This window comes from Strigops habroptila, chromosome 1, assembly GCF_004027225.2.
Source record: "Strigops habroptila isolate Jane chromosome 1, bStrHab1.2.pri, whole genome shotgun sequence".
NCBI classification, from domain to species: Eukaryota; Metazoa; Chordata; class Aves; order Psittaciformes; family Psittacidae; genus Strigops; species Strigops habroptila.
The window spans coordinates 50,355,266-50,371,966 of record NC_044277.2 but is presented as its reverse complement, the minus strand read 5'-3'; the positions used below and the strand labels follow the sequence as shown (position 1 = coordinate 50,371,966).

The 16,701-nt window shown below is 37.3% G+C and overlaps 1 protein-coding gene across 4 annotated transcripts in view; it reads left to right on the top strand.

Annotated features, from left to right (window-relative positions):
• Positions 1–16,701, top strand: part of DLGAP1 (DLG associated protein 1) — a 398,543-nt gene that overhangs the window by 244,970 nt on the left and 136,872 nt on the right. For 3 of the 4 annotated variants that reach the window (XM_030496374.1, XM_030496355.1, XM_030496364.1), the window contains one exon: positions 4,768–5,793. In XM_030496374.1, the coding sequence (XP_030352234.1) occupies positions 4,840–5,793 (954 nt within the window). In that variant the 5' untranslated portion in view covers positions 4,768–4,839. Of the gene's footprint in view, positions 1–4,767; positions 5,794–13,974; positions 14,050–16,701 lie in introns of those variants that run through there. The other variant, XM_030496386.1, reaches the window with a different exon arrangement.

The window sequence follows — 16,701 nt, the reverse complement described above, 5'->3', positions numbered from 1 at the left end:
ATTGCCTTCCTTCTGTATATTTCTAATATGAATTCTAAAAGCATGTTTGGCTGTTTCTCATAGATGTCTTACTTGCATATTTTATAGTTAAGCTACAGGGGATATCACAACTGTTCTGTCAGTTGTCTTAGCAGTTATTGACCTTACACTTCACATTATAGATTATATTGTGCATATGGCAGTTTGCCTTGCTCTGAATATTGTACTGCTACAACATAATCAGATTATTGAAGAGAAAATTATGAGTGTTGACTCTTCGTACTGATCACATAAGACATTTTAATTATGAAGTTTTGTAAGTTGCTAATGGCCATAAACCATTTTTATTATATTAGTCATTCTGAGTTATTAATTATCCATTTTGTACTACCTGCTACATTCTCCTGTATTATTTACTTGCTCTCTATATTCCTATGTATGCATTATTTTATTGAAAGCATTTGTTAACTAATTGTTTTTCACAGCTTCCTGTGAAAACGTAAGAAATGTAATTCTGCAGTCTTGTAAGATAAAAGTGGAGAGGCTATGTGGCATATCAGTAAATCTTGTATAAGAGAGAAGTTTTCACATGTATCTGAGAGGAAGAATATTTTTCTTGAATATGTGTTTTATGAATAAATTTGGAAAACATGAGTAGACAATATAGGGAAATAGAGCTTGTAAAGTGTAGGTAATTTATGCATTCAGGTTTTGTTATTTTGCATGCATTTTCATTTTAATTACATAAGAATTAATTACACATTTTTCTAGCCACTAAGTTACTCCAGTAAATTGTTGTGCATTAAGGACACCGTGTTAGCAGCAAGGATGAGTATATTCATATCCTTCAGGGCATCCTCAAAAACACAAAAGCAAATGTAACATGAATGTTGAAAGTAATGAGAATTCTTCAGCCTAATAATGCTGTGTCTATTTAACATCTCATTCCTGTTGCATCAAGTGGGTTTGGTCTGCTGTCCATAGAATTGCTAATTCCACTGCTTATTAATAGGCAGTATGTTCCTCAATTATCTTGCCTTATTTCATGAGTAATTAAATGTTCCTAGTTTAGCCAAAAAATATCAACGCAATAAAAATCTTGATTGTCTTCGTCTCAGCTATTCATAGCATGATCAGATAGCCCTGTCTCCAGCTGTTAATTGCACTAAACATTGATAGTTCATCACTAAACATTGATAGGTTCAGCCAACACAATTATGAAAAATTAAAAAATGCATATTTAAAACAAAATACTGATGGAATTAGAGGCTGTAGGGTGGTGTGCTGGGGTTTTTTTTCTAGACATGTATTAACGTATTAAAGCAGGATTGAGGTGTGAAAGTGATTTAGGAATTACGCTGGGTTTTTTCTGTGCAGAGTTGTCCACTAAATATTTAAGAAAAGCACCACTCCTTTCTTCAGTGCAGAGCATATTATACTTATTATTTCCTTCCTGGAAGAGGCACTATGGTATATTCTTGGGGTTTTTTTCTAATTCATTATGCTTTCAATACTGTAGCACCAGTAATATAGTTGAGGTAAAATGAAGCTATATTCTAGTTAATACTCATGGGTTTTTACCACAATTGACACATGATAAAATAAATGTTTTCAGTGCTATTGCAGCAGAAAAAAAAACCCTCTCATAATGCATACACAAGTCTGAGAGTTGTGAATAAACATTTATTTACTCTAAACTTCAATCTCTCCCAGGTTTTAAAGCCTTTACTGTTACTCCTTTTTATTACACAGGTGGTTGCTCCCTTTTGTTTTGTGTTTTTCTGTCATTTTCTGGTCTTCACTACTTCTTTTTTCCCTCCTCTTTCAAATCTGCTGCTCCTGCAAAGATTTATCCTCCTCTTTTTGTAACTCTGTGATCTTTTGCTCTCATAAGCACATTTTCTCTGCTACTCTCTGTATCTGTTCATTTGATTTCTCCCGGGCAGATCATCCTATCTATTTTCTGCTTTTTTCTCCAGTACTTTCTCATGGAAGATTCCTTGACAGCTGAGACTCAAAATGGGTGTAGAACTGAATGTTATCTTTTCTCCTAAACATTACCACCATCCTACTTGCCATTCAAGCTCATATAGGAGTGCTTAACCAGTCTTCCTCCACAGTTTATGGAAAGCCTGTCCCTGTCTCTCTGTACAGACAAATGATACTTTTCATAAGCTTTTCCACTTCTTAAGACTTCTTGCACATCCTCTTTAGCATCTGTATTGCCAGTCCATCCAAAACACAGCTGGTGACATTGCTGCTCTCATTGGGCAAACCATACCTATCTCTTTTAAGCTCATCTCTGTCTTCTAAATGTTCCACACTATTCTGTTCCAGCCTATAAGTCAGATCAAGTGTTTCCTTATCCGAGCCGTTCTGCTCTACCGATATATAAAGACCATATATTCTTAATAATTCTGTGTCATCCCCTGCGCCTGTGATGAACTCATTATTCCGTAAATGCTTGGTCCTTTGGTTCTTTGTCTGTCTACATATACTCTTTTTCCACAGTACACTAAAATGAAAAATTCATAGCCATTCAGATAATGAAAAAGTGAAAATAAATCACTGGTTCTGGGCATGTCGCACTGTGTTGTTCTTCTCCATGTCTTTCTCATATCTGTGGGGCAAGGTTTTACTGTTTTTATTCTACATGGTGCACTAGTCTATTATTAGTCCTAAGATAATTTATCAGTCATCTTGGGGACTGTTGCATGTTTATGGATTCAAATGGCTTTAAATAGATTTAAATGAAAACTAACTGGCTGAAGTTTTGTTTTCACAAACCTTCAAGTGTGAAAGATATTCACAGACACCAGAGACACAAGTATTTTTGTTTTGTCATTATATCCTTTAGTGGTGTTCCTCTTGATGGGATGTTGTTGGTCAAATTACATTTTCGATGATTTAAGTAATAGATCTACTACTACATCCCTCTGGATTTTTCTCTATTACACAGTCTGATAGATCATACTTTTAAAGGAGTTGGTAGGGATATAAAATGCTCTTTAGAAATTATAAGGATTGTCACTACAGTATAATTGACAAATCCACCTCTTTGAATATATTATTTTTGTGCTTATTTATATATTAAAAGTGCCTGTGGGCATTCTTCAGGTAAGCCAGTGAGCTCATCCATTTGGAATATTTCAAGTGCCTTTTGTGGTATTTTGAAAACTTTTCTTTTGGAATTCAGAGTCTCCTGAGAATGAACATTTTCTGCATTGCAGGGATCCAGTGAGGGAGAATGAAATGCAGGACATCCACAGTAGCTTTGGAGCCTGTTTAAAAAAACTCTCCAATTTCAGCTCATTGCAGATTCAGAAGAAAATGTAAAACCTGTTGTGAGAAAATGCAGAACATGCTTTTCCAGACTGACATTAACTTAGTGCTATTTCAGAAAACGTCATTGTTCCCAATTTGCCAGTATATACATTGTCCACAACCTGTTAAAACATGAACTTTATCTGAGAGAACACTGGAGGAACATAGTGGAAAACTGTTTGCTATACATGTCTATCCATATTCAAAAAAAGATCTCAAGGGCGACATTTCCAAAAGTGTTATGTGATTACCCATGCTGGAAAGGAATGAAGTAGTTGAATGACTCGCATTTCAGTTGTGTGCAGAGTAAGAGGGCATCCTCTAAGGAGTTCTGCCCATCAGGAGCTGAGACAGCACCATGAGAATGTTTTGGCACATGTAAAACCACGTAATTTACACATTAGCAGCTCAAAGGTTGCAGTAGCAGTTGCATCCGGACTTTTGCTGATGATGAGAGCTGAAATGAAGGCATCTGGCCTCAAAGAGAATGGTGGTTATATCACTTATGGTGAAGATTTCCATTTTCAACTTGTTGCAACCAATAGTCTATAACACTGTGAGTCACTTCAAGGCCAAATAACTGCAATCAAGTATTAAGTGTTGAAATCCCTTACAGTGTTACAGCGGTGTGCAAGTTTTGGCTATACCAATTCCCCTAATGGTAGAAGGAGTAGGTAGGGATATTTAAATACTGCTCGGTACTCTGAAAATTTATGGAAAATTAAACCAAGCCATGCATTATCAGAATAAGATTTATTTTTTTTAATAGGAGTAAGTAAACAGTAACTACAACAACCCTGATTATATAGATTATTAAACAGTTTGGTTTAATTTTGACAGAGTTAGTGCCATGTGTTATTGTTTTATTGTTAATTTGAAAAGATCTTACAGAAATAATGTTTTCATATAGTCTTGAGATGCTTGCAGTCTAGGCAGACAACATGGAGATCAAGAAAATTGCACTTTTGTCATGTACAGATGTGGACTTAAGACAGAGAAAAGTTTCCCCTTAACTGAACCACGCTTAGTATTTGGTCCAGAGTAACCCAGGAAGTGATCCATTAAGAACACAATCTTTTTTAATGCATTTATTTGGTTCTGAAAGCATGTAGATGAGCAGTTAAGGCTTCCTGGGAGGCCCCTGCCCATGAATGTTTTCAGGACTGAAGCTTTACAGTATAGGTGGTGATACTTACCTTGTTGTGAATTCATGAACAATAGTGAATTTCATATCAGAAAAAATCTTTTGCATGTTTTCCAGCTGGCGAAAAAGATATTTTTCCTGTGTATTGCTTAGGTATCCTCTATCACTTTGTTAGACATGGGAAATATTAAGGGATAAAAAGAATCAGAGAATGTTTATTACAATTATTTGTACAATAAGAAACAATTCAAAACATGCACATGCTGTTTTTTCTCTTACCTTGAATATCTTATGTCTTCTGTTGTATTTCATTTTTTTAGGCCTTTCTCTGAGATCTGCCTGTTGCATAGCCATACGTATTAGATGACTTTGGGACTTGCTTTACATTGACGATGAAGGGATTATCTAGCAGCCGTAGTCATCATCATGGGGTTGCCTGTGACCCTCCGTGTGACAGTCTGCCACACCACCCGGACAGGAAGCCATATTTGTTAAACCCGGTGGACCCCCATCCTGCAGACCACCCTTACTACACTCAAAGGAACTCTTTTCAGGCAGAGTGCATGGTGCCCTACAATGATCAAATTGCCAGCAGCACGTTTCCCCGGAGGCATTACAGTTCCCACCATGAACTCAAGGATGAGTGTGCTCTGGTTCCCCACGGAACTGCCAACAAGACAAACCGCATTCCTGCCAACCTTTTGGACCAGTTTGAACGGCAGCTGCCTCTGAATCGGGATGGCTACCACACTCTGCAGTACAAGCGGACTGCCATGGAGCACCGCAGTGACAGCCCAGGGAGGATCAGGCATCTGGTTCATTCTGTCCAAAAGCTCTTTACTAAGTCACATTCACTGGAGGGACCATCCAAGGGGAGTGTCAATGGGAGCAAAGCAAGTCCAGAGGAGTCGCAGACGATGAGGTATGGGAAGCGCAGCAAGAGTAAAGAAAGGCGATCAGAAGGTAAGCCCAGATCCAATGCATCAGGATGGTGGAGTTCAGATGACAACTTGGACAGTGATGTTTGCATTTATCATGGTCCCAGTGGGGTCATGACCATGGGAAGATGCCCTGATCGTTCTTCTTCCCAATACTTTATGGAAGCCTATAACACTATTAGCGAACATACTGTGAAGTCATCCAGAAGCAATAATGATGTCAAATGCTCTACCTGTGCAAACCTGCCTGTGAATTTGGACTCCCAATTAATGAAGAAAAGCTCTTGGTCCTCTACATTAACTGTAAGCAGAGCCCGTGAAGTTTACCAGAAAGCATCAGTTAACATGGACCAGACAGTGGTGAAAGCAGAGACGTGTCAACAGGAACGGTCATGTCAGTACCTCCAGGTACAGTGTAGAGAACTGATTGCTGTTAACTGTGCTCTGCCTTGTCTCAGGTGTTTGTGGGGGATGGAGGTTTGCTCTGATATTTCAACTTTCCCAAGAGGTCACTGATGACCAGACAAGGGGTAAAGCTGCTGAAATTAAAAATAAATCTGCTGCTTCTTTCCTTTTTTCTCCCCCCCCGCCCCCCCCCAGCAGTCAGTATTTCAAAGAAACAGTTCATGTTGGAACAGGCTTATAATTTTTTCATGTGGGAAAAATAAGACCTTTCTACGTATTTTTTGACTTTATAAGGCAGTCACAGTAGGGGTATAGGGAATTTGATGTTGTAGTGCTTGCACTTAGCATTACAGTGTCAATTAACTGAGTGTAACCAGGATACAAATTCTTTGATTTCTGTAATTTCAAGATTTGCCTTCATTTACTGCTTATTTTATTATGAAAGCTTTTGAGACCCTTTTGAGAAACTTTGATGTACCTTAATACTTTCTCCAGCAGGAAAACAACCTACTTTCCTTTTTGCCATAGAATAGGAATTCTCATAAAACAGTTATTGTAACGTGTCCAGATTTGTTTGTCTGGCTATTCCTCTTTCTCATGGCTTTGAGTCAAAAATAAAAAATCAAAAGGTTGAAATTATTGCTTGTTCTGATTATACAGTTTAGGAGTACATCACCTACTCCCTCACAAGCTGTTTGCAGTTAATACAGCGTCACTATTTTCACCAGTATTGTATCTTTAAATGTCAAGAATCAGATGTCTGCTCTTGGAGCTATCATACTGCCGGTGAATGTTTGTGGCAGGAACATGGATCAGAAAATATTAAAACTGTTTCATTCTTAGGAGAGCTGTGAATAGCTTTTATGCACTTTACACGAAGCACTTATGGCACATCTAAGTGTGTGTGTAAGATGGAACAACGTTACTCAGAGAAGAGAGAAGACCATGAGGAGAAAAGAGGTTTGCTAAGATGATTTGGTTTCATTTTAATGTAGTGGGTCTCTTGTCTATTTGTATAGAAACTGTAGCGGGTTTTCTCATATGGGTGCTTTAATGAGGCAGTCAGCTTCCACATTCTGTTGTTTAAGTCAGTACGCAGAGAAAGCGTAGGACTGAGGCATCCGCATTTAAAAATTGGTGTTAAAAGGTTTTATTGAATGGCATGCAAAATAATTTTGAATGCCAGCCTCTGATATTCTAAGTTTTAAATGCAAAGAAATGGATCTGTGTATTTTCTATTAATTGTTGGGAGAATGTGTTAGGGGTAGAGGGGGCAATGTGAGTGCTTGCTATGTGCTTACAGCTGTGCATGTGGACTGGGGAGGGAGAGGGGTTTCAAAATAGCTTCGGGTTGTAACCTTTTGAGTTTTGGAGTTTTTTTCTATTAAGCCTCTTTTGTCTGAAGTTTGTGAGTGAGAAGAAATTGCAATTTAGCCTTGATTGTTGTGGTTACTTTAGACACTGAGATTTCTTTTTGTTGATGTTTTTGTTTACTCCTTCAGTCTTCCTCTCAGGTTTAAATAAAATAGCTGATAATTCAGTATGTGACCAGATGGCTAGAAAAGAGCGAAAAACTGTGCCAGCAGCAGCTTTAAATGAACACCTCCATAGGGACTTTTAGATAATGTTTAACTGACAGGAATAGACTCTTGAAGTGGAATTAGAGGACATTATCTGTGTCTGTATGAAAATATGTCCAACAATTGAGAAGGGCAGAAATTAGAATAACTAAATTCTCACTGTGTTTCCCGTTCTCGCTGGTAGTTCTATTTTGGTTTTCATTTCGTTTCTTTTTTTTCTAATCGTGTGCTTGTTTGTAAAAGCCAGAGAAATATCACAGAATCATAGAATCATAGAATATAACTGTTTTGAAATTGTTAAAAAAAAAATAAAAAAGGAAAACCTTAGCCAGACTTTGATTAACATTGGAAATTATATTCAGAGTAGGGCAGATTTGAGAAAGCAGGTCAGGATTGCTCTTCTCTCTTGTCAGCTTGAAAGGATGACAAATGGATATAGGTATTAAAAAGTCAGTCAATTTTGAATGCATCCCGTTGCCTTTTTCTTCACTATCTCACTAATCTTTTTACACTACAAGCCCTTTGGGGCTTGGACTTTGTTCCCTTTTGTGTTTCCACAGTGCCCAGCACAACAGGGTTCAGAACCTAACTGAGGCCTTTTGGCTGTCTTGCAGTATAATTATATATTAACAGCAGCAGAGTATTACTCTGTTAGTAGGCTGCAGAAGTATTCTATATATCTGTTATTTTCCTGATGACCTTCTCATCATTGTACCCAAAAGCTGGTGTCCTATGTTAGAACCATTAGAAATGCACTAAATGAAATGAAATCTTCAAATTCATGATAATACTGGACAACTGTAGTAATTTAATTTTGTTATTGTGATGCTTCTTTGTTGCTTTATTTAGCTCACTAAATGTTAAATAGATGCTTTTATCAACTCACTTTTAATTTAAGCTGTTGTTTATGGTCCAGGACATAAACTCGCTGATCCTTGAAAGAGGCAACTATTCTGTTCATGCAAAACTCTTCTTGTGATAGTATCTGAATTCAATGAAGGAGTGACTTTCTTTCAACTTTGAGTATTCAGGATAATTTTCTTTATCCTGATAGATCTGAGTATATCAGAGATCACAGATGACATTGACTTCACATTTGCTTGTAAAGGCTTTTGTCACCAAAGTATCTGGATGAATTCTCAGTGTAAGGACATGGAAATAACAAACAATTATCTCACTTAGTGTGATATTTTCCACGTAACTGTTCTGTGGAAGGAGTTGGCAGTAGTTTGTGTTACAGATGGGCTTATTTCTCATAGTTTGGAATTTGGATTGAGTGCAGAGTCCTCCTGCATTGCACAGTCTTCCTTTACCCTGGCAGGCGCCATTTCCAGCTTGGGTGCTGAGGCACAGTGTCCATCCTTGGAGATCTAGGGGAGGCTTGTGTCAACACTGTGCATCTCCAGAAAGAAGTATTACCTCCCAAACTAGTCTAAAGACTGTCAAGCAAAACTTTTCCTCTCACCTGCGTTTTGGGAATGGAATTGTATTCTTCTCTTGTATTTCTCCTTTCAAGAATGAGGACCTGCATAGTAGAAAGATAAAGTCCTTATTTTTGAGCTGCTTCTTACTTCAGGAAAGTGCTTTTATTTTATTCAGGTTTACAGTTGGACTAATTTGAAGGAAAGAGAGGAGGAATTGTTTGTGTTTTCTTAAAACTCTTCAAAATGGTTTCGGTCCCTTGAGAGAGTAATTTATAAAGCAGTGGACAGCCTCTATTTCTCTGGTAGCTTCTCCTCTGGAAAAATTAAAATTAAGCAAAACTATCGAAGATGAAATGAAGTTTTTTCTGCAAACAGTAAGGTCTAAACACATGGGTAGATATTTTTGAGTCTTGTTTTCTATGAATTCATGATTGTTGAAGCTAGTAGAGTATCCAATACACTGCAGAGTTTGTCTCTGATTATAGTTTTGCCATTCAGTGTTCCCTGTAATTGCTATTCTGATTGTCCTTGGTCCATTCATTAAAAGATGGATAAAAATAAAAGGATGACATTTTTGTATTATTCCTCTTTTCTTCTTATGTGGGTCAGTCGTGTTTTCTTTTGATCCCATCTGATGAGGCTGAAGTCAATTGTGTCAGAGGATGAAAGGCTGAGACTTTACTTCTGAAAACTGAAGAGCAGTAGGTGAGGGCAATGGTGCAGTCATCTGAGTTCCGTATTTGCATCGCTTGTCCATTGGTGGAAGACTGTGAGAAATACTATAAAAAAAAGTATAAGCTAAGTTTCTGGGTGTAATAAGCATTTTCTGGTGGCGAAGGGCTCTGTTCATACTGTGCTCAGTTTCCTGTATGAAGGTTGTCTGTAATGTGCATTATTGTGTAATGTGTGGTGTTAAGAGACATAATAGTTCAAGTGACTTGTTTTCCAGTCTCAAGACAAGGAATGTCCACAGGTTCGTAGGAGATGCTGCTCAATCCCAGCCTCTTTCTGTTGCCTGTGTCCACGGATGGCCAAATAGCACCCTGTGTCCATTAAAAGATGGACACATCTGTATCTGTCATACGATTTTTTTACCGCAGTATGTTAATTACAAAGTATTTATCCTTATGGCACAGCAATATATGTTAGATCAGTTATACTCGGCTTATGTATGCAAGTCTATCTATCTGCATTTTCAGTTTATCTTTACTTTTTTCTCATTTGTAGTGTTTGCATTTCTGTCACAACTACTATATTCAAATTAGACTTCCAGTATGTCCCTGTATATATATTTATATATAAGTTGTATTTTAATATTCATTAATATTCATCTTCCATTTTTCATATACCCAAAGACCCGCCTTTTTTTCCTCTTATTCCATTATAAATTGAAATTAAATGAAGCGTACATTATTTTCCCTTCATTTTTCTAGTCAGAACTACACAGTATACTGAGGTAAAAGTTTAAAATTCATTTACTGAGCACATATGAAACATACTTCTTGGTAAAGCTTGTGAACCAATTTGAACCATTGTGAAATAAAATGTCAAATGTTAAAATGTATTCTAGGCCAGCTTCTGGGTGAAAGCAACTTATTTCAGCTCTAAAATTGCAAGATGGGTAATATGAATAATGAATAAAGTTACGAAATGTGTGTGCACTTGGAAAATATAAATAAAGCACAAAATAGCTTATTTACAAAAAATAGATAAATAACAAATAATTCCATTGAACCTACATCTTGGTTATTTAGCCTACCTGCAAACCTAACCATTGCTGTATTAAGAACCTTGCCATTGATATATTAAGACAAATATGTAGGAGAATATTTCCATATAGCCACCCTCCTCATCTTTGCAGTCCTTTAATTTACCTTTTTAAAAAAAAAAAAAAATAAATTGTCAGCTGAATTGGTGAGCATGATCTTGCCACGTATTTCACTGTGTTCTCATTCATTTAGTTAAAACCTGGACTGACCTTTGGTGTCTGAGTAATGCAGTAATGGGGGCCACCTAAGCACTAAGAGCTGTTCTACAGCAATGGCAGTACTTAACATTTAGCTGCAATTTTATCTGCCCATATTCCTTAGGTAATAATTTTGTATGCTTTAGTTTTATCACCATTCTGTAACTTCTTAGTATTGAGTATACCAGCGCTAATTTTTTTAGTTTTTTGGATTAACTTGAATTCCTGTTGGTTCGTTATGTTAACATCCCTACATTCTAATAATGCATCCATTAATGAACCTAGTTCTGGCAGCTGGATCCCTGTTTTGTGTTGCTAGCATACAAACCCATATATAGCATTTAGCAACATACTTAGGTGACACTATGTTACATATACTGTTATGTCAGAAATGTTCATTAAAATTATGGCTACACATAATTTGGTATCTGTTTCAGTTCTTTTGTGGATAAGATTGGACTCAGTCCTGATTCTGACTCCTTTCTGTAACCTTAAATATCTGGAGTGTTCTAATCTTATTCTTTTCAGTAATTTCACTGGGCGAAAAAAAAAAAAAAATCTTCAAGACAAATCAAGCCCAGGAAAGAGGATAATTTCAGTCTGCATCCAAGTCTGAAATCCTTAACTTTTGTTGTGGAGACATGCAGAGTAGGTGGGGAAAAAAATACTGAGCCATGATATATTTTCCTCAGTCAATGCAAAGTCATAAGTGGTATTTCCCCTAGACCTAGTTACTGGGTTGTTTTTGCTTGTTTGTTTGTTTGTTTTTGTTTCAAGAATGGAATTTGCAGTACAGATCTTGAGTGGGGACATACTACAGTGCCAGAAGAGTGGTTTGAGCTGGGTGCAGCTGCCTGCAGTTTCTGTTCTGCCTTACAAATGCTCTTGTGCTCTGCTTTTTGCACAACTGAGCTTCTGTCACTAGTGAATTAAGCAACAAGAACATGAATTTGTTGTGTACTGTTTGTCCTTTCACCCTGTGCTATGGACTGTCTCATTTCTTCTTCTCATGTATAATGTATTTCTCTCACCAAAGGCTAAGCAATGTGCATTGCAGTTGGATAAGGCACTGTGACAGTTCTGATGGAGGGCTTCCAGAGACAGTCTCTGAATTATCTCTTGAGTGTTCTATGCAAATAAGTTTGTGTTTAATTTTGCTTTAGTGACATAACCCCAGCCTGTTAATCAGCTTGGTAGGAAATCTTTGAGATTTCCTGGTCTCTAGAAATTCAGTTCCCAGCAGATGAGAGCCAAGACCATGACCTTGATTTGATATCCAATGGGACATTACTGTAGAGCAGGTGACAATTTGGAGTCACTGAGAAGGCACGCTGTAGCGTTCTGAAACCAGGAAAGTTTCCTTAGGGCTGAATGAAAGCTTCTTACACAGGTATATTTCATTGTTGTATTCCAAAAGAAAGCATTGTGGAAGTTTCAGTCCACTGTCTGAAGTCTGTCCACTGTCCACTAAAATGTGACAGATGCTAACAGCGAGCCGGAGATGGTAACTTAACTGCATTACTTACAGCTGCTCTCTGTGAGAGCGCAACATTAGCAAAGCACCAGAGATCATCCAGTTTCAGTCAGCCAACAGAAACAGCATAAGGACTGTTTCTCAAAATGCTTTCCCCACCACATCCATTTTCTTCCAATGATACAGATTCAGCTACATGTTCTCCATCCACAAGCCAGTTTCCTGCTGTCTGCTTGGTGATGGGCTTGTGGTCATGTGTAGGGAAAGAAAGCTAAAATTTAACAATACTGGCACATGATGCTAAGTAGTCACTGTATACAGCTGCTGAAGTGATTAGGGAGAAAACTGATTCACCCCAAAAGAAAGTATCTAGAAGTGAGGGAACATTTCTCCATTGCTAGTGATTGAAAGTGTCCTTTCAAGGATTGGTGTTCATGTTAACAGTCATCCTGTCATCCTTACTTGGCCAAGGAGCCGTATCTCATTATAGTCCACTGCACTGAAAGCTTCAATGGTATCGAGAAAGATGCGAATGTCTGCCCTCTGCCACAGGGAGGTCATCCATGAGTATGACTGAAGCAGTTTTAGTTTGAGGTCCTGACCAAGAGTCCTGCTACTATATGACCTTCAGTTATGTTTCCTTCAGCTAATAGATGTGGTAATTGCTGTTTGGCTTCCTTTCTGCAGAATGTGTTTGGGGGTGGCAAACTTGCAAGGCTCTTGGCTGGAATCATTGTATCCATGTGGTCGTCTTTATGGTTGGTTGGATTTTTATGCGTAAAGCGGGAGGAGAAAATTTATCTGGAATCAAGACGTGGTTGTTTTGCGTAGGAGACGCACATTCCTCTTCATAAAACAGGATGTGAATCAGATTGCCAATCTAGTGGTCAAGGCACCTTTTGATGAATGAAAATTATAAACTGGAGAAGTATTTGAAGAATTTTTGTCTATTGACTTGCTATATGAGAATTTATACAGTTTTAGCAGACTTTCCAAACTCTTGTTATGTGAAGGAAGATTGCAGTTCTTCACACTGCTTGTTCAGGTTTGATGCAAAGTGCAGGCATTTAGAATTGAGGAAGTAATGTTCTATCTTGGACAGGGTCTATTGGCTGTTAATGCTCTTCATGTATAAAAAATATAGAGTCAGCTAAATGAAATTAATTTATAGTAAAACTTGATTGCCTAAATAGTACAAGCTAAAACAAGTGGTGCTGCAGATACTAAGCATATTGTTTGTCCTAAATAGAAGCAACCTTCCTATCTGCCTTTTTGAAAACTCATGAGGTTTATTAAACATACAGGTTTTTAAGCTTTCTAAGGCTTCCCCTTTTTTGCATACTTCAATGATTCTTAATACATGCACACTGATAGAATGAAATGCTGCTCATCTTTATTGGTCGGATTAATTCAGTATTCATGAGTGCTAGGAATAGGCTTAGTAAGTGGAAGATGGCAATTGAAACTTCCTTAACAGCACGCAGAAGAGGCATAATAACAGCTAAGAAAACCAAATTACATGGGTTTGAAAATATGCACTGAGCAGTCATTAAGCATTGTTCTTCATTTTGTGATTTCATTTCATTAAGTATTTGCATACTAATAGAAAGCTAAAGTTACAAGTCTACTGCTGTGAGCGATGGTTAGCCACTCCTTCCAGTCCTTATGTTTACTTCTGTAGTCATCCACATTGCTTTGGCAAAGCACAGAGAGAAGCTTGAATGATTTCAGCTGCAGTAAACCAAATCAAACTAGAGATCGGTAATGAACTTAATTTGCTATAGAGACAGTCTGTTTGCTATTCCATCTGGTAAGGTAAGTTAAACAATTTTGGGGAAAAAAAAGAAGGAAATTAGATATTCTAATTTTGTTGTTTAGAAATGGAATAAAAATGGGGGGTTTACTTTTGTCTTTACATTCTGGGTTTATTTCACATGCCACTATATGTGAGCTTTTGAAATGAACGTTTGAAAACTGGGGAGGCAGTATGCCTGTTTGCTCAGTTTCTTTATTTGGGGACCTAGACTATCTACTAGAAAAATCCAGTTCCTTCATATAAAAAAATGTATTAAAGGAATTGACTAGTCAGTCCAGCCTGGGTAATGACAAAGTGTGAACACTTCCAGAGCAACATCAATTTAGCTAAAGGTCAGGACAGGTAATCTATACACTGAATGAACCTGAATCCAGATAAGATGTTGGCTGGTGGCAGTGTGTTACCTGTATAGTCTGTTCTGTTTACAAATGAATCTTATATCTACCATTTAATTAGAAGAAAGAAACTATAGTCAGGCTTAGCTTTCATACTTGTAACAAAGATTTTACTAATGTGTATGCTGAAGTTTCAAGTTCCAGTAAGTTGTCTGGCTCAGAGGCCTTCGCTGAATATTTTCTGTGTATTTTCAAGTAATAATGTGTTCTATTTCACTGCGCTTTTTGTGTAAGTAAGTGAAGTGCACTCTTGATTTTTATGCTTGTAAAGAACGAATTGTACACAATCTTAAAGATCATTTGCAGAATGAATGTTTCCAGAATCTCTATTACTTCAATAGTGTGAATAATAATAGCTCTATTTTAATGGGGGGGGGGGGGGGGGGGGGAAGTTCATTGTTAGATTTGAGTTTAGCTCTTCCCCTTTTTCTTGAAAGTAAAACTAATCATGCATGTGATGTTCCTGCTTGATATTCTGATACTGATACAATGGTATTGCTAAGGTAATTGGATAATATTATTTTCTTAAAAGCATGAAACAGCTTTATCTCAGGTATGTCAGTCTTAATGCCATTAATCAGCAGCCACTGTACATATGCAGTTGAGTGCAATATAGTATGTGACCCTGCAAGACAGAATATTGGTGATTCAAACAAAGTAAGAGCCTGCGGGAAAACCTGTGCAGACCTCCTGACTGAAAAAAATAGAAGAGATGGAGGTTCACATAGACCCTTTTCCCAGCGTTTTCCAAATCAACAGAAGGAAACACACTACAGAATGTTTAGTACCATATGTATAGAAAATGAATGCAGGAAATAATGCGATCAATTTTATTTTCACAGTTTGAGGTTTTGAGAGGGCTTTATGTTGGTTTTTTTTCGCATGATATGAAACACTTTATGTGACAGTAAATTGCATTGTCTGCATGAGTTGTTTCAGCCATTTCTTTTAGGAACCAGAGAAAGCTCTCAGAAAATCAGGTCACTTCTTTTAGTAGGTATTGCTTGAGGTATTTGACTATAGGCACAGAAGTATTAAAATGTTGACATTATTGTATCTGGCTGTATTTTCTAAAGAGCCAAATAGGTACAATGAAAAGAAATGCTAAGCCCTAAGGCTCGTTTGTCCTACTCAAGTAATACAGACAGTGCCCTGAGACCCTTTCATAAAAAGTAGTACAAGTGTTAATAGCCAAAGCAAAAACTTACTACTTTTAAAGTATTACTGCAATTGCTCTCTACAAGTTACATGATGTCTTACTGATTTCTCCTACTCCAATTTCTGGAATCAGGGTTTACGACTCTTGTGAAACTTAAATAAGATAAAGGGGAACTGGACCCAAATTTCTTTTCCTAATATTCTCTTACATACTGAAACCTTACCAAAAAAAAAAAAAAAAAAAAAAGAAAAGAGAGACCCACTCAGCCTTAAATATCTACAAGAAAACTGGTCAAAATGTTTAACTAAATTAGCCTTTTAATTAAATATCCGTTACATTCTTCCACTGCAGTTATGTCTAGGCAGGCAAGAGAATTCATACAAACACTCTGACTTCCTCAACGTGGATTAACTGAAATTAGAAGCGTATCTGGGTTGGTATTTTAGGTGGTTCTCTAAATCTGGATGTTTTTCCTAGCCATAGCCATCCTTTTTTCTTTGGCATGTACAGTGTTTACCCTTAAACCCATAATATGGTAATGGAACTTGGTTTGCATTTATATTATTTCTTTTGGGTTTGGGCATGAAGGTAACTTCCGGTACAAAAAACAGTCAGTAAGTTTGTGGTAATCCCTGAGACTGCTTTGCTCCTGGTCTCTATGTGACCAGCTCAGCTTTCTGTTTCTTCTAGAGTGTTTAAAAGGTGGAAGAGCTGCTAAAAAGGTAGCATGCTGATTTTCAGTGGTTGTTCACAGAACGAGCAGAGCTCAAACTGGAAACTTTCTCCTGGTCACATCATACAAATTGTGAGGCTAGAGCAATGCATTCAAAGCCTCTCATGTCACACAGTGTTTGTGTGAATAAATAGGAAGTTTTGTGGAAAATTCATTGCAACCAGCTTTCAAAACTCAGCCTATCATATCTAAATTATTTTGAGAAGTTTGGGGATAAAAAAGGTATTTTACTTATGTATGGACTTACTGATAACAGAACTCAAGAATTCCAGGGTTATGGTGCCTTACAGCAACTATAGCTCATCATTTGTATTACACCTATAAACTACAGCATTACATCTAACAGTATGTCTGTTATTTCATA